This window comes from Protopterus annectens, chromosome 2.part1 (assembly GCF_019279795.1).
Source record: "Protopterus annectens isolate FY-2018-M chromosome 2.part1, PAN1.0, whole genome shotgun sequence".
NCBI classification, from domain to species: domain Eukaryota; kingdom Metazoa; phylum Chordata; order Ceratodontiformes; family Protopteridae; genus Protopterus; species Protopterus annectens.
In genome coordinates, this window is record NC_056729.1 from 739,909,527 (window position 1) to 739,935,550 (window position 26,024).

At 39.1% G+C, this 26,024-nt stretch overlaps 1 protein-coding gene across 1 annotated transcript in view; it reads left to right on the forward strand.

Moving 5' to 3' along the window:
• Positions 1-26,024, forward strand: part of RXFP1 (relaxin family peptide receptor 1) — a 1,244,683-nt gene that overhangs the window by 642,834 nt on the left and 575,825 nt on the right. Inside the window, exon 4 of the mRNA XM_044062454.1 lies at positions 21,381-21,486. Within this exon, the coding sequence (XP_043918389.1) occupies positions 21,381-21,486 (106 nt within the window). The remainder of the gene's footprint in view (positions 1-21,380; positions 21,487-26,024) is intronic.

Genomic DNA, 26,024 nt, shown 5'->3' on the forward strand with positions numbered 1-26,024 from the left:
GTAAAAAAAAAGTAGGTAGAAACACAAGTACAGTAAAAGCAGATGAAATTTTTTTTTTTTTTTCTGAACAAGTGCTGAGATCAAAGAAACAGATTTGAGTGCTGAAACTAGAAAGCTGGCTAGTTATAGGGAAAAAAAAACTAAGCTAGAAGGCTTCCCTCCAACACAGAAGGGCTTGGGGGCTCAAAAGCCTACAAATAGTCTATACCACTTAACAGGAAAGGCAGGAAACAAGCTTAAATATATATTTTTTTCTGTTTCCCAGATGCTCTCTTTGTACACAGTAGGAGTGCCTGAAATTAGAATATGATCTCACTGCACTCAGTTGAGTGAGCAAATGAGATGGGCCCAGAAGGAGTATCCAAACACAAATTTACAAGAGGGGCGGGCAGCTGCAAGGCCACTAAGATTAACACCAAAACAAAAACAGGGAGGGTGAGTGGGACAAACTGAAGAGCAGAGTGAAAACTTCCAGTTCAGCTAAATATTCCTTCCATACAGTTAAAATCAATTTAAATACTGTATTTTTTTGAAAAAAAAGCAGATAAAGGTACTTAAATTCTCTTATACGTCCAGTTGAATATAGCAAGTTCTTAGCCGGCCAAAGCTGAGGTTTTTAAGCAGAAAATATTTCACACTGTACCACTTAAATAGGCAAGGACAGGAAATCAAAGAATGTGGCTACCCCCACACCTGCAATTACTAACAAATAATAAAATTCAAGCAGCACTAACTGAAGAGCAGAGTGAAAACTTCCAGTTCAGCTAAATATTCCTTCCACACAGTTAAAATCAATTTAAATACTGTATTTTTTGAAAAAAAAAGCAGATAAAGGTACTTAAATTCTCTTATACGTCCAGTTGAATATAGCAAGTTCTTAGCCGGCCAAAGCTGAGGTTTTTAAGCAGAAAATATTTCACACTGTACCACTTAAATAGGCAAGGACAGGAAATCAAAGAATGTGGCTACCCCCACACCTGCAATTACTAACAAATAATAAAATTCAAGCAGCACTAACTGAAGAGCAGAGTGAAAACTTCCAGTTCAGCTAAATATTCCTTCCACACAGTTAAAATCAATTTAAATACTGTATTTTTTGAAAAATAAAAAGCAGATAAAGGTACTTAAATTCTCTTATACGTCCAGTTGAATATAGCAAGTTCTTAGCCGGCCAAAGCTGAGGTTTTTAAGCAGAAAATATTTCACACTGTACCACTTAAATAGGCAAGGACAGGAAATCAAAGAATGTGGCTACCCCCACACCTGCAATTACTAACAAATAATAAAATTCAAGCAGCACTAACTGAAGAGTAGAGTGAAAACTTCCAGTTCAGCTAAATATTCCTTCCACACAGTTAAAATCAATTTAAATACTGTATTTTTTGAAAAAAAAAAGCAGATAAAGGTACTTAAATTCTCTTATACGTCCAGTTGAATATAGTAAGTTCTTAGCCGGCCAAAGCTGAGGTTTTTAAGCAGAAAATATTTCACACTGTACCACTTAAATAGGCAAGGACAGGAAATCAAAGAATGTGGCTACCCCCACACCTGCAATTACTAACAAATAATAAAATTCAAGCAGCACTAACTGAAGAGCAGAGTGAAAACTTCCAGTTCAGCTAAATATTCCTTCCACACAGTTAAAATCAATTTAAATACTGTATTTTTTGAAAAAAAAGCAGATAAAGGTACTTAAATTCTCTTATACGTCCAGTTGAATATAGCAAGTTCTTAGCCGGCCAAAGCTGAGGTTTTTAAGCAGAAAATATTTCACACTGTACCACTTAAATAGGCAAGGACAGGAAATCAAAGAATGTGGCTACCCCCACACCTGCAATTACTAACAAATATCAGCTCCATTATTAGTTTCTAGTTTTATAGCTTTTTTCCAGTACAGAATACATACCTAAAACATCTGTACAGGGACAAGCCCTATTATAATTTTTTTCAGTAAGATCATTTGGCCAACCCCATACTTTCCTCAGTAAAAGCACTACACCATTCATAATAACAGAGGGAAAGTACAGTCATAGGATAATTCTTGGGCCAATCCCAGTGAACTCATTCTGCTCACATTGTCACGCATCCACTTCATACAACAGACCTCTTTTAACTGTTTAATGACCGGCCTCTACGTTTATAATGAAATATTTCTGCTATGACTTATTTGATGCATGCATCTTACCTTAATTCTTGCATTGCCCTGCTCTTTAAGGCATTGAGTTATTCTGTTCCTGAAAAAAATTTATAAACTCAGCTAACCATTGTAACGTTGAAGTTATATCAAAGCTCACTCTTCTCTCTACACAATACACAAATGTAGATTTCAGGAAAGTTAGATCTTTTTTTGTCTAACATAAATCTATTACATACCTACAGGGTCTATGAACCAGTTTCTTTTAGACATTCACTACAATAAGGCTACCACTGACACCCGCTTTGCTGTAGCAATTAATGCGGTTCCCTTCATCATTACAGACTTCTTTTCAAAAAGTGAAAATGGCCTGCCAAAATCCTTCTCTTTATAACTGGAAACTGCTGCTTATTCCATAATATTCCTTCCTGATAGGCTACTTTAGTTACTTCATTTTCCTGCGTTATGACCCTTTCCTTAGAGCAATGGTAAAGGTTCTGCTCAAGTTGCAAAAGATTGGATTCTTGCAGCAAAAATATTCTTAAGGCTGTTGGATTGTTTAAACAGCAAAGTCTTGTGCATGAAAACTACTATGATAGGGCAAATCGAACTCTTGTCTTTACTGTAGCAGCAGAATAGTTGGGATTAATAAAAAATGTATTGTTTTCAAGCTGTTTTCCTGAAGGTCATAATTCAGGCAGTAGCCTGTACATTAATGGAAAGGTTTCACATCTTAACAAAATAAGTCCCTGCCTCTGAACTCCACCCATTCTCCATGTCAGTAATGCTCTAAGAGCTCCCTCTGCCTTAATTCTGTCAATGGGAATCTCATTCCACTCTGTTATAGTCCTTTAAAAAGTCTATACATCTCCAACCTTCAGCCTGCAAAGGTATTTTTATGATCCTCTGTTGTGTTTGTTTTTGTTTGTTTGTTCGTTTGTTTGATTGTTTGTTTTTTTAGTTACCCCATCTTCTTGCTAAATGAGCTGCTCTTTCGCTTTAGCTGCTACTGCTTGTGCACTGAGATGCATGTTTTCATAAATCACAGAAAATTCTTTCAATCACCTTTTAACCCAGAATTCCAGCACACATATCAGTTCAGGGATGGCACCATACTAGAAAGTACCCCACACTGATTTCTTTTCCATTTGTGACATAACTGAACCTGGGTCAGGACATTTATTACTTAGACCAGTTTGATTCCAGTTAGTAGTCTAATGCTGATGGTAATGAGATGCAAAAGAATAATTGCCCCTGCATTTTGAAACAAATTGCCCATTAATATCTGACTGGTAGAATCACTACAACCATTTAAGAAACATCTTAGTTCCTGTCTGAATACTAGCTGTTACAAACTAAATGCCTGGGAGCCACTGTTCTGCTTAGCCCTTTAAGTTCTGATCAGAAGACACTAGTCCTAAGACCGCATGATCACATGAAGATTAACATTGTGTTCACCTTTTGAAAGAAGGCAAGGCTGGGCCAGTCACGAAATAGGCACTCTTTTCAAATGGCAAGGGAATTTTATTGACGTTTGTTATGGAAGATACATAAAAAGCTTGAGAAAGATGATGAGGCCTTACTTTACCAGGCTAATAGGCAGTCAGTGGGCTTCTTTAGAAATGTTTCAGCTCAAGATATGAGCAATATTGTTATGCGGGTATTGTAGGTTACTGGGGACATATTTACCAATTCAGAGACAGGGCATCTTTTGCCTTTGTTCTTCTGCAGAACACATATCTATTGAGCCACTCTCAGTTTCTTTGAAGATGCTAAAATACACCATTCAGTATTTTGCTCTAAATATATTAATTACTGTGCCCAGCAGCAGACATCACTATAATGAGATAGTAGAGTTCTGGAATGTTCCAACTATTCTTTTATACCCTTGAATAATAGGATGTCCATTATTGAGTAGGATTCATAGGTTCATAGGTTGGTACTAGGCAATTGGCCCTAGGGCCTATACAAGCCAAGCCATAACAATTCCTTGGCTATTTCATCCCAGAATATTTACTTCCCTGGCCTCTCTCTAGCAGGGCGACTGATATGATCCCTAGGGTGAATTTCCTATCTCCTATCCAATCGTCAAGGTTCCTTTTGAAGAGGGCCAAAGAGGTGCTCAGCTTGACAGGTATGGGCAGTCTATTCCAGAGTCTGGGGAGTCCCTGGGTCAGAAACCTATCCCTCCAGCATGTTTTGTTCATTGTGATGACCAGGTTTAGATCCCTGGAGCGTGTAACCCTGAGGGATTGGAATTTCTTTAAGTGTAGCATATCCAACAGCATTGGATTTGACATGGCCTTGTATGTTAAGCAGAGATCGCCCCTGAGTAGGCGATATGCGACAGAGTATAGCTTGAGTTTTTTTAGACGGTCTGCATAGGGCATCTGCTTTAGGCCTGTGATTCTTTTAGTGAGGTATTTCTGCGGTCTTTCCAGTTTTTGCAGATGTCTTGTGAGGTACATACCAAACGTGGCATTGTACTCTATAATGGGTCTAATGAGGAATGAGTACAGTGGGACAATGACCTCCTTTTTTCTGGATGAAAAGCCCTTAGTGATGAGGTGTGCCACATAGAAGGATTTCCTGACTGTTGTGGCTATGTGGTTATCGAAGGGAGACCACTGTCCACCTCTCCCCCTAAGTCCCTTATCACACTTTCGGTGTTTAGTGTACTGCCACTTATGTGTTAATTCAAGGGTACATGTTTTTTCCCAAAGGGGATAACTATACATATTTTGGCATTGAGCTTGAGCCCATGGCTCTGGCACCAAGTATCTGTTTCTGTAAGGCCCTTTTGTAGAATATCCACATAATTTGGGGATTCAATAATGGCTCCCAGTTTGAAGTCATCTGCGAACTTTGTTAGCCAGAGTCCCTTAGTGCTGGCCTGTACTTCAGAGAAGTAGATGCCAAACAAGAGCAGTCCCAGGACTGAACCCTGAGGTACTCCACTTATCACTTGTCTGGAGCTGGATTTTGAGGTGGCTACTTTTCCAGTGCGGGTTCTTTCAATAAGCTAGTTGGCAACCCATCGAGTGATGTAGGGATTAATGCCCAGCTTAGTAAGTTTATCTATTATTCCAGTGGGGGATGGTGTTGAATGCCTTGGCAAGGTCCAGATAGGCTCTGTGGACTGCCTTACCCTCATCCATGGCTCTGTAGACTGATTCAAAGAAGTCAATCAGGTTGAGGAGACAAGATCGGCCCTTTACGAAACCAAGCTGGGTGGGGTCCAGTGTTTGAAGGTTGCCAATGTCTTTGTTTATAAGTTCCATGATAATGCGCTCCATGGCTTTGCAGGTTAGGCTCATCAGACTGCTGGGACAATAGTTCCCAGGATCCAAGGTGGATTTCCCCTTGTGGAGTGGGATAACTGTAGCTGTGTGCCACTCATTGGGCACGAAGCTTGAGGTGAGGCTATGATTAAGCATGACACTTAGGTGAGGTGCCAGTTCATTTTGTAGTTCATGTAGTACACAACCCAGGATGTCATCTGGTCCCATGGATGCTGTATTCTTAGCTTTGGAGAATGCGTTTTTTACCTGTGTGGCCATGAGTACTGGAAAAAGGCAATCTTTTGGTATTGAGATTGGCCCTTTAGGGGGTGAGAGGAGAGTGAAGTTGGCACTGAATTGATCTGCCAGGATATTGGCAATATCCTTCGGATCATTATATTTAATGCCATTTTGTTGTAGCTCAGAGCAGATCTGAGCATTGCCATTTAGATTCTTGACATAACCATGCCTTGTGGTTGTCCTTGGAATCTTTGGCAATTTTATTTTCATAACTAGCTTTGGAGGATTTTATAAGGGATCTCAGCTTCTTACTGAGGCTGGTAAGGGAGTTTTTTGCATACTGGGATTTTCCCTTTTTCTGCAACAGTTTCTTCCTTCTGTTGTATAGTTTGTTTATGGCAGGGGACCACCACATTGGGTTCCTTTTTTTGGAGGAGACCATCTTGGTTCTGTTTGGAATGGCATGATTCATGCACGAATGGATGTGCTCATACAGTGCCTTAGTGTAGGATTCAGCGGTTGAACTTTCAGTTCCTGTCTGCATGGGTGTCATGAAGTGTCTCACTTCTGACTTGAGTAGCATGAAGTTGGCTTTGTAGAAGTTTTTATGGAGGTTTCCCTACTGGAGGGTGGGGGTAGGAAGTGGACATCAAGGGTGATTAGCTTATGGTCAGACCTGACCAACGAGGGGGTGATCACTGGTGTGGAGTATCAATCTCCCATGTTGGTAATGACCAGGTCTAGGATATTTGAGCCCATGGTGGGACTATGGATTAGTTGGTCCAGGGTGTTGGAATTTATGAATTCCAAGAACCGTTGGGCAAAGGTGTTGGTACCTGAGTAGTTTACCCAATTAATGGCAGGGTAGTTGAAATCACCCAGTATTAGGGTGTTTGGTTGTATCTTAATATTATCTAATATGTTCAGAAAGGTGTAGTGAGAATCTTGGGACATGGTGGGGGATCTGTAGCAAGCTACAATTTGGATTGCAGTCTTACCTAGTGTTAGTTGCACCTGTAGAATTTCAGATGCATTGTGTTGGGCAACTAGCCTGGAGGTGTGAATATCCTTGGTGAATATGGACACTCCTCCACCTTTAGTGCTTCGGTCCTGGTTTGGTGGCCAAAAAGTGTGGTAAGAGTTGTAGCCTGGTATTGCAGGGGTGCTGGCTGGAGCCTTGAACCAGGTCTCAGTTACTGCACTGATATCGATGTTCTCCATTTTTAGGAGTGCCTCAAGAAAGTACATTTTGATGTTTAGACTTCTAGCATTGAGTAGCATTACCTTCAGATTTTGCATGCCTATATCTGTTATGGTGGTGGTTTTGTCCTTTGAGCCTTGCCTAAAAAAGGCACTATAGGGGTGGCAAGAGCCTTAGCCAGTAACCTGAATCCCAGGGACAAAAGGTGCAGATGATCTCTGGCAAAGCATCATGGTTTATCAATCATGTCGTCCCAGGCAGACAGATATTGGATCCCCTTTGAATGACACCAGAAACTTAGCCAATTTTTGAAGTTAATCATGTTGTCCTTATACTGTGGTATCATTCTGGGTGAAGGCAGGATACTGCTCAGGGTCAGGGTCATACCTGCCTGGGCCACATGATCCGAGAGCTCTTCCATTTCTCTTTTCATGTAGTCCAGGGAGGTACGTCTCAAGTCACTCACTCCAATATGGACAATGACAGAGTTGTATTTGTACTTGTTGTGGAGTAACTTGAGTGCATGCATTATGTGGTGGATCATGGCACCCGACAGGCAGCTGACAGTAATTTTCTCCTTGTTCAGCCTGGTGAGTGGGACATCAGTGTGCCTGACTATAGAGTCACCTATGACTAAAGTGTTGGGTATGTTGTCTTGCCTTAGGGTCTGTTGTTTGGTGGCACACTGGTGTTTTGAGCTGTGTGTCACTTTGGTTGTGAATGGTGTTTGTTTTCATTTCAGCTTTGGAGGTCCTTATTGCTTGGGCAGATTAATCATATGGGCCTCTGCATAAGTGGGTTTAGTGTTACTATGTGTGGAAGTTGGTGCCATGAGTTTTGAAGGGCTATGTGTTGCTTGAGGTGTAGTGCAGGTGTTAACCTTCTCCTCTTGACTGTCTAGCACAATCTTGGCTGGAAAGAGCTTTGCTTCCAGTTTGGTTATGTAGGTGTTTCTCTTGCAGGTTGTAGTGTTGGGTGGTAGGAGGAGAGGGTTGTCTGTGTACATGAGGCAATTGCTGCATTGCCCCAGTATGCCCAGATTCACCAGATGGACAGGTGAAATCACCGGAAGCTGACACTTGGACATGCCTAGTTAAGTGCTTCTTTTGTAAAGTACAAGAGCTGTTTTCCTTTACCTTGGTAAGGTACTTTGCATTTATAGGCTGTTTAGTGCCTACGATTAATTTCTCCTTATTAACAAGGAAAATTGAGTGCTTGTGCTTGTATCAGTTTAAAGCTTCCTAGTGCTTTCCAGCAGGTTTTAGAGAAAGTGCTAGTCACAGGGATTCAGATTTTAGTGCTACTACTGAGAAGCCAGCTAGTTATAAGGGAAAGTTTGAAGAGCAGACTTTCTGGCACCAGGAATAGTTTACAGTGCTAGACTAATAAGCTAATAAAAGTGCAGGAGAGCAGAGAACTAGCAGATCTAAGGGAAAAAATGAAGAGCACCGCTCTGAAGCTTACAAAAAATCCTGGATACAGCAAATCTGTATCTGGGCTACACTAGTTCAAGGAGAAGTAGGAAACAGTTGTTTTTTTTTTTTTTAGTAGAAAGTGGAGAGGCAGAAGATAATGATATAATTCAATATGCAGAAGCTAAAGGGGAGGGCCTTTACTAAGTTCTCACTATTAACATTAGAATGAGTTGATATAATGTGACTGGGGGGGGGGTGTCCAGTATCAACTTTGTACCAGAGGCAGGCAACTCAAAGCCACCAAGACATAAGAACACCACAAGAACAGAGTGGGTGGGTGGGAAAACCAGTTGTACAGATTACAGAGATATTAAATCAAAAGTGCAGATGAAAAATGAGAATAAACACTTATCTTTTCTGAATATCACAGCAGGCAGTAAGTCAGTCTCTCAGCACAGTTTGAGTATATATGATTTAAGGCACAGAAAGCAGAAACAGACCTATTATCCAGACAATACCGTTGCAGGAATGCCCTGCCCAGCCCAAACCAGTTCTGTTCACTTTCTCTCACTAAGTAAGCAGATAGGCCTCTAGACAAAGAATTTCACTACAAACTGAGGTCAACACTAACAGCTATTAGCTCTATCTTACAACAAAAGGACAGTAAAAAACAGTTGTACAGATTACAGAGATATTAAATCAAAAGTGCAGATGAAAAATGAGAATAAACACTTATCTTTTCTGAATATCACAGCAGGCAGTAAGTCAGTCACTCTCCTACAACTACTACATGTACATTTACATTAATGCTTATATATTTCTCTTATCTTACAATAATTGTCTTAATATTGTTATTTCTAATCCAGACCACTTGCCAGTGTAGCTAGTAATATATTTATACTTTTCACTTTGTTCAAAATGATATGTAATAACAACACTAATTATACAATATAAATGGGGTATAAATGAAAGTAATGATGAACAAGCAGTCCCTTTAGAAGTAGCACCGTGGAGGTCAGAACGCCTACTGAATCGAACGAGGCAGAACAACTACAACAGGGAAATGGAGAACAATGTGAATTACAGGAATTCATTTTCCAACAGGGGTTACCATCACAGAGGACGAGGGAGGGGGGCATTCAGCAGATGGTAAATGATGTTAACACACAAATGTTTGCACAAATTATCAACAACACACAGGGAGATTTTAAGATTTTTAATCTCAGTGAAATACATGTGGATGTTGAATGGGCAGACTTATTCCAAAAAGGTTTAAATTTTGTTCCCACAAGGGTTCTGGTGGTTGAGAGCATGTTATTAGAATTAAAAACCTTTGTTAGGAAGCTGAACCTTAAGTTTTACTTTGATAATGAACTAATGTCTGTCAGTGAAACACAATGTAAGAAATCTAGCACATTTAACCCCCCCCTTGCACCCTATATTGCATATATTTGAGTATCTGTGTTGTAATCAGATTAGAAAAATAGTGAAATCTAAAAAATACGATTATGTACCTAATTTAACGGATGAAGAAAACACATTACTCAAAAAGATTGTCAACAATCAGCTAATTAGAGTGATGAAACCTGACAAGGGAGGGGGAATTGTGATCATGGACCAACGTGTTTATGCAGAAAAAATGTTGCTACACTTGTATGGTGACACATATGAAGAAACATCTGTTAATGAGATAAATATTGCATATAGGTATATTGATATTACCTTGAATGACTTGTTAATAGATGGGCAAATCACAAATAGTGAGTACAGTTTTTTACAGCAAAATGCATCCAGGATTCCGACAATTTTCGGAATCCCAAAAATCCAGAAAAATATTGTGGACCCCCCTGCTGAGACCCATAGTGGATGCAAAAGCATCCAAGACTTTCAATTTGGCTAAATTTGTGGATTTTCACCTGAAAAATGTTTTGGAAAAACAACAGCATGTACTAAAAGATTCATGGGACTGCTTAAGTAAAATTAATGCAAACTTATATAGTGACAATTTAATTTTAGTCACTATTGATATTAAAGATTTATTTACGGTCATCCCCACGACATTGGCATATTATGGTTCTATGACTTTCTTTGTTTCAACACCTTGTTGAGTCATACTAGGATTTTGATGTTTAGAACATTGATGGAATTGATTCTCAATAACAACTTTATAGTCTTTGACAATCAACTTTTCAAGCAAAAGGTAGGAGTGGCAATGGGGGCAGCATGTGCCCCCCTTTTTGCCAATATTGTCCTAACACAATGGGAAATAAACTATGTGTTCAATAATGAGTTATTCAAGCATTGCAAATTTTATGGTCGATTCCTGGACGACATACTTATTTTTTGGGAAGGTACACAATAACTTTTGGACAGGTTTTTCAACCATTTAAATGATTGCACAACTTTTTTATGTTTCACTATGGAGACAGCAATGCATAGAACTCACTACTTGGATATAGAGATTAAGAAAGACAGCATCAAAAAGTGTTTTATCTCAACTATTTATAGGAAGCCGACCTATTCCAACACCCTCTTACATTTCAAAAGTTGTCACCCCTTACACCAAAAAAGGTCTTTGGTTAAGGGGCAAGGGGTGAGGCTGGCTAGAATGGTGAGTGATTTAGAAACATTTATTGAAGAAATTGAGGGGTATGTTAGCAAGAAGGGGGTACCCAGATGTATTCATAGATCCCATACTATTGGAAGTGAAAACAAACAGAATTGATGGACACTGTTTCCCATTGTTAGGTTTTAATTTTAAAGCCACCAGTGTAGAGGCCGAGAGAGTGACCACTAGTAATATGAGTGACACAACAGGTAAGAAGTTTAACCAGGCCATGACATTAACATATAGCCCAGTCTTTTATGACATTAAGGAAATTATTACCAGGAATTGTAGTACTTTGACCAATGATTTCGAAAATAGGGAAAAGGTAGGTGAAAAACCACTGATTATTTATAAGAGGAATTCCAACATTAAGAACTTAATAAAAAGAAGTTCACCTGGTGAGAGTTTAGGGTGAATAAGAAAATGTGGGCAATGTGCACAATGCTGTCACAGTGAGGAAACAGAGAGTGTTTATATTATTGGTTACGGTGAGGTTAAATTGAGACAAAAGCTTAATTGCATCAGTAAATGCATAGTTTACAGTGCAATTTGTCAACAATGTAGACAGTTTTATATAGGGAAAACAAAAATGCCCTTAACAAATGTATATACCAACATATTTATGATATACGCAGAATTAATTTGAGTGGACAAAGAAAAAAGAGGTGGACCAAAAGAAATTTATTTAGAATATAGAGAATTAATATGGCAGCTTAGATATAATGCAACAGTCCCCTAAGGTTTGAATGAGACTGTATCTATTTCCACCTTGTTAAAATTAAGATCAGATTTTCATATGTAAAAGTCCTATGTGCAATAGGTTGTATGGTTTTAATAGATTTTGTGATTAATAAATAGAATGTTATTAATGTTTGGTAAATCTAGATGTATTTAATAGATTTACCATTGTTTTTTAACACTGTAGGTAACAACCATATATATTTTTTCTAGGTTATTTATTTATATATTTATTAATGTTATTTATGGTACTTGTAGCACTTCATGACAACTGTTTTGCAAAAAACCTTTTACAATAAATTAATGAGGGGAGGGGGGTTTTGATGACCATGTGATGGGGAATGACTAAGCATGTTAATCAATGGAACAAGTGTATTCTGATGATGTCAATGGCTTAAGGCCGATGAAAGCACTCAATAAACTGTTTTTGCTGTAGATTAATTTGTTGCTGGTTTCTGTCATCTTCTACTAATTATACAATAATATTTTTGTAGATAGTTTTTAGGGTTCTTATACACAGACCTGAAGAAGTCTAGAAGGATGAAAGTGATCTTTGTTAACAACAGGTTATGGTAATAAAATATGATTTGTACAATGGATTTTTTACATGCAAAGTATATATGTATATATTTATATTGCCAGATTGTCTAAGGTTTATATATTTCCAGCCATGTAGTATATTGTCTTGGAGAAAATCACAAACTTAATAATCTACTTAATAATCTACTTAAATAAAAGGTACCACATCATTATTAATTTTATTTGAAGTACATAAGGGTTATATTATTATGACAGCTACTAAGCAGGGCAGAACCAGCTCGAATGTCACACTGATGGGGGAAGGGATGTGAATTTAACATGTATACCAATAACACTTTGTTTTACAGCACAATAAACCACTCCCTTGCCTGATAAAAGTATATATATAGTTAGAAAGCTTGTGTGGAAACTATTACTCTGTTATTTTTGTTTTACTTGGATCGCTTGTCTGTATACTTAATAAAGGATTTTCGACTGGAAATTGACTGCCTAGCCTGCTTGGATTACTTTCGAATACTTAGTAATTCTGTACAATATTTCAAATTGTATATTTTTTATTATTTTATTTGACTTAGGATGAAGTTAAGTTTGCTTCTTCTACTACCATTATCTGATCTGATTAATATACAGTGATTAACTAGATATATATGGATTGAAAATCTTCCACACAGAGAGGTTTCTTACACTTTTTTTAATAACTTTTTTAACTTACATATGTACTAAATTGTGAATATTTTATGAGTTGTATATATATTTATATAAATATGCATGCCACACAAATGTGACAAATGTGTATTCAATCAGTTTATATGAACATCCATTCATGTACATTGATTCTTTTATTTTTTTTCAAATGGGATCATGGTGCCACTTCAACAGTAACAATCAGTGAGAGCCAAGGTTCACATAACTGGATGGTTAGCCCTGCCATGGTTGTTCTTCCATACCACACACACACACACACACACACACACACACACACACACACACACACACACACACACACACACCTAAGGCAAATTTAGAGTGCCCTATGCACCTACTGCATGTCTTTGAAGTGTGGGAAGAAGGGAGGAAACTGGAGCAACTGGAGAAACCCCATGTGAACAGGGGAATTCATGCAGACTCTACACAGTGCAGAATGCATTCCAGCTGAGAAGTGAACCACAGAACCTCTTGCTGTGAGGCGACAGTTACATTCACTGTGCCACTGTGCTACTATATGTATATCTATCTATTTATCTATATATATATATATATATATATATATATATATTATACACACATGCATGTGTATGGTTCAGTGACATTTGATCAAAGGTACTTCTGACTGAACCATGTTTAGTAAAACAAAATTACTGAAAGTACATTTGATTGAAAAGGCAATTCATCAAAAATTGTGGAAGTCTATAGATGTTATTTACGGTGTCATTTCTAATTAATAGGCAGGAAATAACCCGAAGAACCAAAGGCTACTGCAGCACTAAAGAATTCAAACATCTACTATTATGCCAAGTTCAGGCACACCTGTACTTTGTTTGCAGTGACAGAATGCATGGAAGATATCCATCTCCCAGAGTTGTTTGCTTCAGCAGAAAGCATGGGAGTGTGAGTCATTTAAACCTTGAATATGTGCCAGTAGCACAGATGCTACTTGAGGCAGGTACGTAAGTTCATATAGGCATCTGATGAAGGAAATGAACGTATGTTGGCTAGGGAATAAAAGGCTCAAATTAGTTTTGCATACTCAGGACTAGAGATAAGAGCATTTGCAGCCAGGTGTTTCATCTTCCGTACACCAGGATGGAATGTGTTTGCAAATACAAAGCATACACTTTCCAACTGGATTGCCATCTGCATTATTTTTTGCCATCAATGATACAGTCCCCATCTAGGAGATGCTGCATTCAAAATATATTTCATAAATTGAGTGCTTCCTTCCAGTGGTGGTTTTGGAAGTTTCCATGCTCCAGTAAGTTCATCCTTTATTGCTTTATGTAGTCGCAGAAATAGAGTCCTTCACACTCTGAATGTGCACCACCAGCTCAGGTGCTACCTGATGCAGGTGCATGAGCTTACTTAGGCTGGCCAACTGTTCATCTCCTTTGCTCCATGGATAAAGGGCTTGCAGCTTTCAAAACAGATTCTCTCCAAGCTTTACCCACTAATGCTGTCAATATTCCAGCCATCTATTAGCATATGATACAGTCAAAACCCTCTCCACAAAATGACTGTCTGCCTGCAGTCCGTTCTTCTAGAATGTCTCTATTTCACATGTCTGGTTGTCACTTGATTCTCACTACATGCCTTTACCAAGCAATACTGACTTCAGCACATCTTGGAAATTCACACCAAATTTGATAGGTCATTCTTCTAGGACTCAGCCATGTGATCTGAGGCCTAGACTAATCATTAGATTCCTTCCAACCTGATGATAGTAATTTGGACTCCATCCATCCAACAACCCATGAAGGATAGTCCTTGCATTAGATAAAATAGATATATTTTTACTGTGTTAGTTGATGTACAAAAGGTCCCTCAACGACAGGTCAGGAATGCCTTCTTACTGTCCTCATGCTCATGAATTGTTCTTTTGTCAGAAGCTGCATTTGCAATAGGCTGTAAGTCAGGAAGAAATTTATTCTTTTATGTCTTATTTAATAATGTGGTGTTATACCTGCATTGTTTTTTATTTGTTTGTTAAGAGGACAGTTACATTAGTCAGCACCAGGTACATGTGTGCTTATGTAGATAGCAATTTATGTAATATTGAATGTCAGTTATGTCCTCTGGCATCCTTGAACATGAGTTTATTAAAATAAACATTGAAATCTGATTGTTGAAGTAATACACAAACAAAAATCAGTCAAGGAAGGAACTCCAGATCAGCTGAGGTTGTAAGAATATGTTTGTAGAGCATGCAGTGCCATTATACTCTGAAACTGGTGGAAAGACGTGCTTTTTAAGCAATTTTTGATGTCAGAAAGGTGCTTAACAATTGTTATACACCCAATAAGTGATGTTAAGCACTAGTCTCTTGCTTAGCAGTGCTCAGCGGCCATAGGAGAAGTGCATTAGGAAGCCTTTAAACCGTCTTCAACACTTCATTCAGACAATTTTTAAGTCTGAATGACACATTTACAAACATCAAAATGCTCTTCTTGGTTGGCTGGTCTCAGTGTGACAGTTATTAGCGTGCTATGGCTTTCTAACTACTACACTGCTTTTTTTTCTAATCTTTGTGGTACATGGGAGCAGGTAAAGCTCCATGCTCTACAAAGAGTTATGACTGAGCCTTTCCAATCTTAACCTCAGAAGATATGTGTTTTCAACATGGATTTCAAAATTCACCTCTTAAGCTTTGCTCTGGAAGAGAATAATTTGACAACCATGTTTCAAACAGTTTACATTGAAAACCTTGAAATTGCATCAGTTGACCAGCATATCATCGAATGGCAGTCAGTGTGACAGTTGTTAGCGTGTTATGGCTTTCTAACTACTACACTGCTTTTTTTCCTAATCTTTGTGGTACATGGGAGCAGGTAAAGCTCCATGCTCTACAAAGAATTTTGACTGAGCCTTTCCAATCTTAACCTCAGAAGATATGTGTTCTCAACATGGATTTCAAAATTCACCTCTTAAACTTTGCTCTAGAAGAGAATTAATTGACAACCATGTTTCAAACAGTTTTCATTGAAAACCTTGAAACTGCATCAGTTGACCAGCATATCATCAAATGGCAGTTTTCAAGTCGGCAGAATGTCAAACCAAAATGTTTCGACTACACTACGGTTAGTTTGAGTATTTGGGTTCAACATTGTGCATGGAGATCGCAGTTCAGTGAGGAACAGGGAATTAGCCCATTTCCATACTGTAGTGCAATCTCAGAGTTGGTATATTTAATGTGCAGGGGATGTGGGAAGTACCATTGACTGTAGAGTGTAATGGTACGTTAATGTGCATAGCAGGAGGTGAGTAATGTCACCTCCTGCTATGTCGAATACATCTAATACATCGAAGTACAGATGTTGATGTATTCAGTTTCACCTTGGTTGCTGTTTTGAAATTCCGAATTCAGCATTTCGGGTCGACATTCTGAACGGTCGACCGAAGCAGATTTGAAATTTCAATAGTAAACCATTTCAAGCACATAACATCTCGGTTATGATTTGACATCCAGTCGTAATCCTCTATATTATTTATAGCAACACATCTTTAATTACATGGACCTGTTAAAGTAAACAGATTATGAGTTACTGCTTTTAAAATCCAGTTGTCCAGATGCATTGCTATTAGATCTGATGACAGTGGCGGCTGGTGACTTCAAATTAAAGGAGGGCTACAGGAGACAGCTGAATGGGTGGGGCCAATTGGAAGGGGTGTGGCCAACGAGAAAGGGGTGTGGTTATGCTCAAAACCACAACAACTGGAACTTTAATTAAATACGCTGCCCTGGGTGCCAAACAGTCATTACGAGAGTCCAATCAAGACAAAATGAAGTGTAGAAGAAAAAAATATTTCAATGCATTGGCTGCATGACAACTTACTTAATATCCAGATGGAAACAGGTTGTGAGGCATGAAAAAATAAATTATTTTTTAAATACATTACTGGAATGCCCGTCAAAATCAAGTATAAAAAAACAAGCAGCACTCAACTCAAACCACTACTCCTTGCACTGCATTTCTAATTATAATTTATATTCAGCTTTATAAAATTACCAAGTAACATGCTGAAAGTAGCAATCTGTGATACCCCCACTTGTAAAAACGTTTCTTATCCAAAAAGGACCTGCGACCTGAGACAAATATCTACTTGTTTCATGGGGAAGACATGATCAAAGTAAAAAATGAACAGCAAACAAGAAACAAGCTCAAGATAAATTGCTTAAAGGATTCCTGTACTAGTTATGGACCACACATGATAGATTGGCATTCTGTTTAGTTTACGGGTAAAGCCTGCAAAGATGACTGCAAGACTCCAACAAAAGATGATTGCAAGTCTCCAACAAATGTAATGAGCTTCTGAAAATACTGTAATCCTGTCCTTTTATTACAAATACTGTCATATGCATTTCAGTACCCAAGGCTTATACATTATCTAGTTATGTAAATATTCTCTGCATGGCAACAATGAAAAGGCTTTCAATGCTGGTAATTCTTTAACAGTATGCTTATTAAAGCTTACTTGCATCTTACAATCTCTGACAAGCTTACCTGATGGTCATTAAATCATTTCTACTTAAACAGAGCAACAGGGCACTGTGACAGCATGCATTTCCTGAATAATAAGAAGCATAAATCAAGAGTATAAAAATATGACGGAAAACCAAAACATTCTGCAAAATCAAGGACAGATGAAAAGCCACGGTCATGCTTGTGGTCTACCTTGGATGGGGGAATACTCTGCACACTTACACTGCGTAACTGCTCCTTGCCTTCCTTGGACACATCCAGAGCCACTACAATGGGGAGTGGGGTGCAACAAGTATGTCACAATTTCAAATGTCTCTGGCTGACGGTGATGGCTCTGACACTCATACTTCTCAACTTCAAAGCAAGAAATCTGGACAAAGCCATACATAAAACTAGAAGTGGGACACAGGCCCAAAAATAAGTACAATTTTTAAATATTGCTCTTATTAACTTAGATAATAGAACAGTAGTAGGTCTTGTATTAGTACGAATATTCTGAGGGTATGAAATCTGAAACTCAAATGTCTGCCATTATTTTCTAACTTCAGTCTTTAATGACTTGCCACTGATTTGCCAGAAAACCACAATTTTATGAAAAACAGACCAAAAATGTGATGCAAAAATATAAAGTTGCCACACAATACAGCCGGGAACCTGTCAAAAAAGGGACACCTTTTTAATATTAACACTGTTAACTTGAGCAGCTAACAAAATAAGAGCATCGACATGCATTTCTGAAATAAAAGTAATCTATAACTCTGATCATTACAGTTATATATAATTGTAAACCCTTCACGTTTTCTTCCAAAATTGCCATTTTAAGGAGGGATTATTAGGGGAGAGCAACATTTTGAGCCAAAATTGGGAACAGTTGAGAGGTTTGGATATTCCTAATTCTACAAAGCGATTTGCACGTACCTCTCAACCTCTTAATGCAGGAAATCTGGACAAGGCCAAATATATTGGGGGAACATACAAACACTACTAAAAATTGCTCTTCTATGAACTTAAGACAGTTGATAGAATAACAGGTCTTGCATTAGCATGCATTTTTCTGAAGGTTATGACATCTGAAACTCAATGTCTGTCATTTAGTGACTTCATTCCTAAATGATTTGCTAGAAAACTACAAATTTTATGAGGAACAAACCAAAAATAAGAAGCAAATATCTATTCATTCTGCAAAAATATGGACACCTGAGAGGTATAGTTCAACCGGGGCTGTCTGAGTTTGCTACCCTTCCCCCCCTCACAAAATCATGGTCGAATGGAGCCTTCCCCCCTGCAGCCATTCCAATGTCCCATTCCTTGGTTATTTTGCCCCATTTACCATAAACACTTTAATGTGCATACTGCTTTACTTCTGCAATGATTTAGATTTCATTTGAAAGTTTTATTTTGCATTTTACAGCACAAACCCTAATAGATATCTGTTAAACAAAGCAATGCAGTCTCACAATGAAAATAGACTTAGCATTAAAACTTCTCTGCCCTTGAAACTCACATGCATTGAAACAGCATTGAAACTAACATTCAAAGAAAATACATTTTGCCAGTGGCAGATAAAGATTAACTTTGGGCTGTTTTCAAAATCATAGGCCCCTTGAACATGAAACATACACATGCTCTTTGATACATCTTCCTGACTGTATTACATTTTATTCCTTGTACAATCCAGTACGGTTGTTAGAGGGCATTTTAAATTTATTGTTTTGAACATTTTTCCAGTAAACAATGAAACAAAATGCATGCACCAATGACAAAACTGCTCAATTCAGAACATTTCCATTATAAAAAGTCTACTCAACCTTCTATAGTCCACCAGTATCAGTAAATATGCACAATCTCTGAAGTAGTAAAATCCACATTAAAGAAATCTGTAACTAATAAAGAGGTTGCTGCTAGCAAACAACTTTATATGTCATTGTTTCAACTACAAAGTGCCTGTTGCCCTTGAAGAATAAATTGCCTATGCTGCCTGCATTAAAAAAATGATAAGCTAGTAATACCACAATAGGGAATGGATGGCAAACTGATAACAGGTTCATAGTTACAAGGTATATTTGCCAAAAAGGACTGCAGCATCCACCCCCTTTACAACACAGTACAGTATCAGCAATGCATCTACCTACTGTGGGAGTAGAACCCACAGCCTTCAGCATCAAAAGCAAGTACACTACCTGTTGTGCTATTAACAATGCAAGCAGATTTGGCATAAGCAGCACTAAATGTTTGTTCCCCTGCAGCTCTCAGCTCCTTGTAAAATCTACTCGACACTCAGCTGTATCTCTGAACTTTGCAGCACAAGAAATCTGGAAAAAGCCAAAATTTATTGGGGGGGGGGACAAAAGGCCAAAAACCAGGGACACATTTTAAACATTGCTTGTATAATGTTGGAAAGTTGCTAGAATAAAATGTTGTGTTACCACCATACATTTCACTGCCATGTCTTGAACCCAGGGGACCCTGTGCAAAACAGTCAGAGAAACATACCACTATGCCAAATCAGCTGAAACAGAGGAAGACAAAATTAAATGGCTACCATTTAGTCAATTCAGTTCGCACCATAGCTGTCAACCTCTTAGCAAAAAACACCTGTAAAAAGCCAATAATATGGGAATACAGCTGCCAAACATATTCAGTGAATTCAGTTCTCACCATAGCTCTCAACTTCTTAGCAAAAAACATGTGGACAAAGCCAGTAATGGGGGAAATACAGCCCCCAAACATTCAGTGAATTCAGTTCTCACCATAGCTCTCAACCTTAGCACAAAATACCTGGACAAGAATAATAATGGGGGAATACAGTCCCAAAAATATGGGCAAATTTCAAATATCCATGTTATAAACTTAGACAATTGCTAGAATAAAAGGTTTTGTTTTACCATGTACTTTCTGAAGAATATGAAGTCTGAAATTCAAATGCCTGTTATTTTTAAACATTTGTTAACCAGGAAACTAGTCTGACTTGGAACAAAACAAAGCCAATTTTCAGCAGAGCAGGGAGAAACACTCCAGACACATCTTTGTATGGGATGGGAGGACATGCAGATTCGACACAGAAGGCACCCCAGCCAAGAATTAAACCAGCGAACCTGTAGCTGTCAGGCAACAATGCTACCAGTGCACCACTTTACTACAAACCTTTGCAAGGAAAGATGAAGATACAGAAACCACAGATTTTATGAGGAACAGAACAAATATGAGGCAAAAATCTGCAATTTTTTTTAGAAGTAGTGGTGGGTAGGGAATTCATGTCCTTGCCACCTCCATCCAAGGTACAGAATTCAAGCCTGAGTGTCTCTACCCACCACTATGTGTTAACAGGGGCATTACACACACACACATATTCCCAGACAGTGTGAGTGTGTCTGCGCATGCGCAGAAGTTCTGGTACTCGTAAAAAAATTTTTTTAATTTTATGTTTCACAATTTTTATTTCTTTTGTTTCTAGGTGAGAGGGCTGCAGTCCTGCAGTCCGATAGCACAAGCCACCCCTGTCTGATGAAGATAATGTAGGAAAGGGAACCATAACAAATCTTTATGAGAAGCTCAAGTCCATAGGCCAAAAACCTAACACCACAATGAAAAGGAAGCAATGAGATTGCACACAAACAAGAACACCCAGCACAATGAGAGTTTGGAAGTTAAAACAAACTTAAGAATTTGGTGGACTTAAAAAATGAAAGTAGTTGCTGGTGGCCAGATGATGATCTAGATGAAAACATATAAAACAGATGATCTCAGCATCAGAAAGAATCTGTGGAGTGAGAAAAGGCTTCATTTTCTCATGTTAAAATCACATCGCAATTTTGCATACAAATTTTGTATATTAAAATCTGAACTTCAGTGTTTTCAGATCCTTTAACAAAGATTTCTGAAAATGTAAAATGTTAAATGTTTGCTAATCTCTGTGACATCTGCTTAACATATAGATATCTCAAGCAATCTGTCTACTTCAATGATTGCTAACAAAGACAGTATTATTATTATTTATGTGTTTCTTTTTCTGTCTCTTTATTTGGCAGTGCTTGACTATGTTCCCACTCAGTGTTCCTGCATTGGTCTTTATCTTCTCTGTGATGATATGAATCTTCAAAAAGTTCCCATTGTTTCTCCCAATGTGACGGAGATGTAAGTATAAAATGTCAAGGCAATTCATTTGCATTCATATCATACCTTAACTTTCTATGAACAACAACTCCTTTCAATACTCTTAATCAATGTGTGTTTACTGTACTAGCTACTGATGAATATAACCAAATGACTGAACAAAATGTCCTTTCAACTGTATTGTTTATTGTAACACACTGTGCTCCTTATAGTATATTTACTTTTTGCAATTTTCTTGGTCTTGAAACTGTACTTCATTAACATGTGTAATTTATTTACTGTATTTGCTAATCTTTGTGGAGCTTTTCTCCATGGGCCTCTGCTGAAAATGGGATCCAAGCCCAGTCAGACTTTCCTGGTAAACAAATGTAAAATAAATAAATAGGTAAATAATTTAAACACGCTCAAATGACAACTCATGCTCTGAGTAGGCTTGCCACCTATTCACTATATTTCCCCACTATCTGGAAATCAGAATGGTTCTCCAGTAGTCTGGAAAGCAATGCACAAACTCTGGTATTCTGTAGAAGTGTGGACAGAATGCTGGAATTTGTTAAAAAGCAACCTCTGTCGGTTTCTTTTGTTTGTTTGTTTTTCACAAAAAGCATTGCTAAAGTTACGCGGTGGAGTCTGAGATACTCTACAAGAAGAAAAAATAGTAACACGCTATAGATTAGGAAGATATAAACGGTCTAAAAGGAACATTCCACCCTAATGACATATGCATTTATGACAGAAAGTTAATGTGGATATGGGTAAGATGGGTTGGGCCTGGGCAGAGTTAAGAGTAGTGTAAGGTCATGGCTTTGGTCCAGTTTCCAGCAGTGCAAGAGGTGGTAATCCTAGCTCTGAGCTAGGATAATGAAACCTTGCAGATATTTTACACAGCATCTTACAGTAACCTAATTACCACAGTTCATAGGTTCATAGGTTGGTATTAGGCTATCGGCCTTAGGGCCTATATAAGCCTAGCCAAACAATTCCCCGGATATTTCTTCCCACAATATTTACTTACCTGGACCCCTGTCTAGCAGGATGACTGATGTGATCCCCAGACTGAATTTCCTATCGCCCTTCCAATCATCAAGGTTCCTTTTGAAGAGGGCCAAGGAGGTGCTCTGCTTGACATGTATGGGCAGTCTATTCCAGAATATGGGGAGTCTCTGGGTCAGGAACCTATCCCTACAGCATGTTTTGTTCATTGTGATGTCAAGGTTTAGATCCCTGGAGCATGTGGCTCTGAGGGATTGGGATTTCTTTAAGTGGAGCATGTCCAACAGCTCAGGGTTTGCTAAGGCCTTGTATGTTAAGCAGAGATCGCCTCTGAGTAGACGATATGTCACAGAGTATAGCTGGAGTTTTTTTAGACGGTCAGCATAGGGCATCTGCTTTAGGCCTGTGATTCTTTTAGTGAGGTATTTCTGCGGCCTTTCCAGCTGTTGCAGATGTCTTGTGAGGTACATACCAAACGGGGCATTGTACTCTATAATGGGTCTAATGAGGGATTAGTACAGTGGGACAATGACCTCCTTTTTTCTGGATGAAAAGCCCTTAGTGATGAGGTGTGCCACATAGAAGGATTTCCTGACTGTTGTGGCGATGTGGTTATCGAAGGTGAGACCACTGTCCACCTGTGTCCCTAAGTCTCTTATTACACTTTCAGTGTTTAGTGTACTACCACCTGTGTGGTAATTCATGGGTAAATGTTTTTTCCCAAAGGGGATAACTATACATTTATTGGCATTAAGCTTGAGCCCATGGCTCTGGCACCAAGCATCTGTTTCTGTAAGGCCCTTTTGTAGAATATCCACATCATTTGGGGATTCAATAATGGCTCCCAGTTTGCAGGCATCTGTGAACTTTGTTAGCCAGAGTCCTTTAGTATTGGCCTGTACTTCAAATAACTAGATGCCAAACAAGAGCGGCCCCAGAACTGAACCCTGAGGTACTCCACTTGTCACTTGTCTGGAGCTGGATTTGGAGTCAGCTACTTTTACAGTCTTGGTTCTGTCAGTAAGCAAGTTGGTAACCCATCGAGTGACGTAGGGATTTATGCCCAGCTTAATAGTGTTTATCTATGATTCCAGAGTGGGAGATGGTGTCGAAGGCCTTGGCAAGGTCCAGATAGGCTGTGTGGATTGCCTTATTCTTGTCCACAGCTCTGGAGAATGATTCAAGGAAGCCAATCAGGTTCAGGAGACAAGAACGGCCCTTCACGAACCCAAACTGGGTGGGGCCCAGTGATTGAAGGTTGCCAATGTCTTTGTTTATAAGTTCCATGATAATGCATTCCATGCCCTTGCAGATCAGGCTCGTCAGACTGATGGGACTGTAGTTCCCGGGATCCAAGGTGGATCCCCTTTGTGAAGTGGGATAACTGTAGCCATGTGCCACTCAGTGGGCATGAAGCCTGAGATGAGGCTATGATTAAACATCACACTTATGTGAGGTGCCAGTTCATTTTGTAGTTCATGTAGTACTCAGCCCGGGATGTCATCTGGTCCCATGGATGCTGTATTCTTAGCTTTGGAGAGTGTGGTGTCTACCTGTGTGGCTGTGATTACCAGAATTTGGTAATCTTTTGGTATTGAGATGGTCCCTTTAGGGGGTGAGAGGGGGGTGAAGTTGGCACTAAATTGACTATTGGCAATATCCTTGAGATCAGTATATTTAATGCCATTCTGTTGTAGCTCAGAGCAGATCTGAGCATTACCATTCAGATTCTTGACATAACTATAGAATGCCTTGTGGTTGTCTTTGGAATCTTTGGCAATTTTATTTTCGTAACTAGCTTTGGAGGATTTTATGAGGGATCTCAGCTTCTTGCTGAGGCTGGTAAGGGAGTTTTTTGCATCCTGGGATTTTCCTCTTTTCTGCAACAGTTTCTTCCTTCTGTTGTATAGTTTGTTTATGGCAGGGGACCACCAGATTGGCTTCCTTTTTTGGAGAGCATCTTGGTTCTATTTGGGATGGCACAATTCATGCACGAGTGGATGTGCTCGTACAGTACCTTAGTGTAGGATTCAGCAGTCACACTTTCAGCTCCCGTCTGTATGGGTGCCATGAAGTTTGTCACTTCTGACTTAAGTAGCATGAAGCTGGCTTTGGAGAAGTTTTTTACGGAGGTTTCCTTACTGGGGCATGGGGGTGGCATGTGGATGTCAAGGGTGATTTGCTTATGGTCAGACCTGACCAATGAGGGGGTGACCACTGGTGTGGAGTATCTATCTCCCATGTTGGTAATGACCAGATCTAGGATATTGGAGCCCCTGATGGGACAATGGATTAGTTGATCCAAGGCGCTGGAATTTATGAATTCCAAGAACCATTGGGAAAAGGTGTTGGTACCCGAGTAGTTTTCCCAGTTAATGGTAGGGTAGTTGAAATCACCCAGTATTAGGGTGTTTGGTTGTATCTTAATATGTTCCAGTATGTTTAGAAAGGTGTTGTGAGAATCTTGGGGCATGGTGGGGGATCTGTAGCAAGCTACAATTTGGATTGCAGTCTTACCTAGTGTTAGTTACACCTGGAGAATTTCAACCAAGTAACAATGTTCCGTGCTGAAGCCAAAGTCAACCAGTCCAAATAAAACAAAGTCCTTAGCAAGAAAAAGACTGGTTAGACACCGCTATGTAAAATAGTTTTAATACAAAAAATTACAACAGTGTAAGCGCTTTCGGGTTCTCCAACCCTTCATCAGGTCTGATGAAGGGTTGGAGAACCCGAAAGCGCTTACACTGTTGTAATTTTTTGTATTAAAACTATTTTACATAGCGGTGTCTAACCAGTCTTTTTCTTGCTAAGTACCTGGAGAATTTCAGATGCATTGTGTTGGGCAACTAACCTGGAGATGTGAATATCCTTGGTGAATATGGACACTTCTCCACCTTTGGTGTTTCGGTCTTGATTTGGTGGCCGAAAAGTGTGGTAATTGTTGTAGCCTGGTATTGCAGGGGTGCTCTCCGGAGTTTTGAACCAGGTCTCAGTTACTGCACAGATAATGATGTTCTCCATTTTTAGGAGTGCCTCGAGAGAGAGCGTTTTGAGGTTTAGACTTCTAGCATTGAGTAGCATTACCTTCAGATTTTGCATGCTTATATCTGTTACGGTGGTGGTTTTGTCTTTTGAACCTTGCCTAAAAAAGGCACTATAGGGGTGGCAAGAGCTTTAGCCAGTAACCTGAATCCCAGGAGTGACAGGTGCAGACCATCTCTGGCAAAGCATCGTGGTTTGTCGATCATGTCGTCCCAGGTAGACAGATACTGGATCCTCTTTGAATGACACCAGAAGCTTAGCCAATTGTTGAAGTCAATCATTTTGTCCTTATACTGTGGTATCATTCTGGGTGAAGACAGGATGCTACTCACGGATGGGGTCAGACCTGCCTGGGTCACATGATCTTAGAGCTCTTCCATGTCTCTTTTTATGTAGTCCAGGGAGGTATGTCTCAAGTCATTCACTCCAATATGGACAATGACAGAGTCATATTTGTACTTGTTGTGGAGTGACTTGAGTGCATGCATTATGTGGCGGATCCTGGCACCCGACAGGCAACTGAC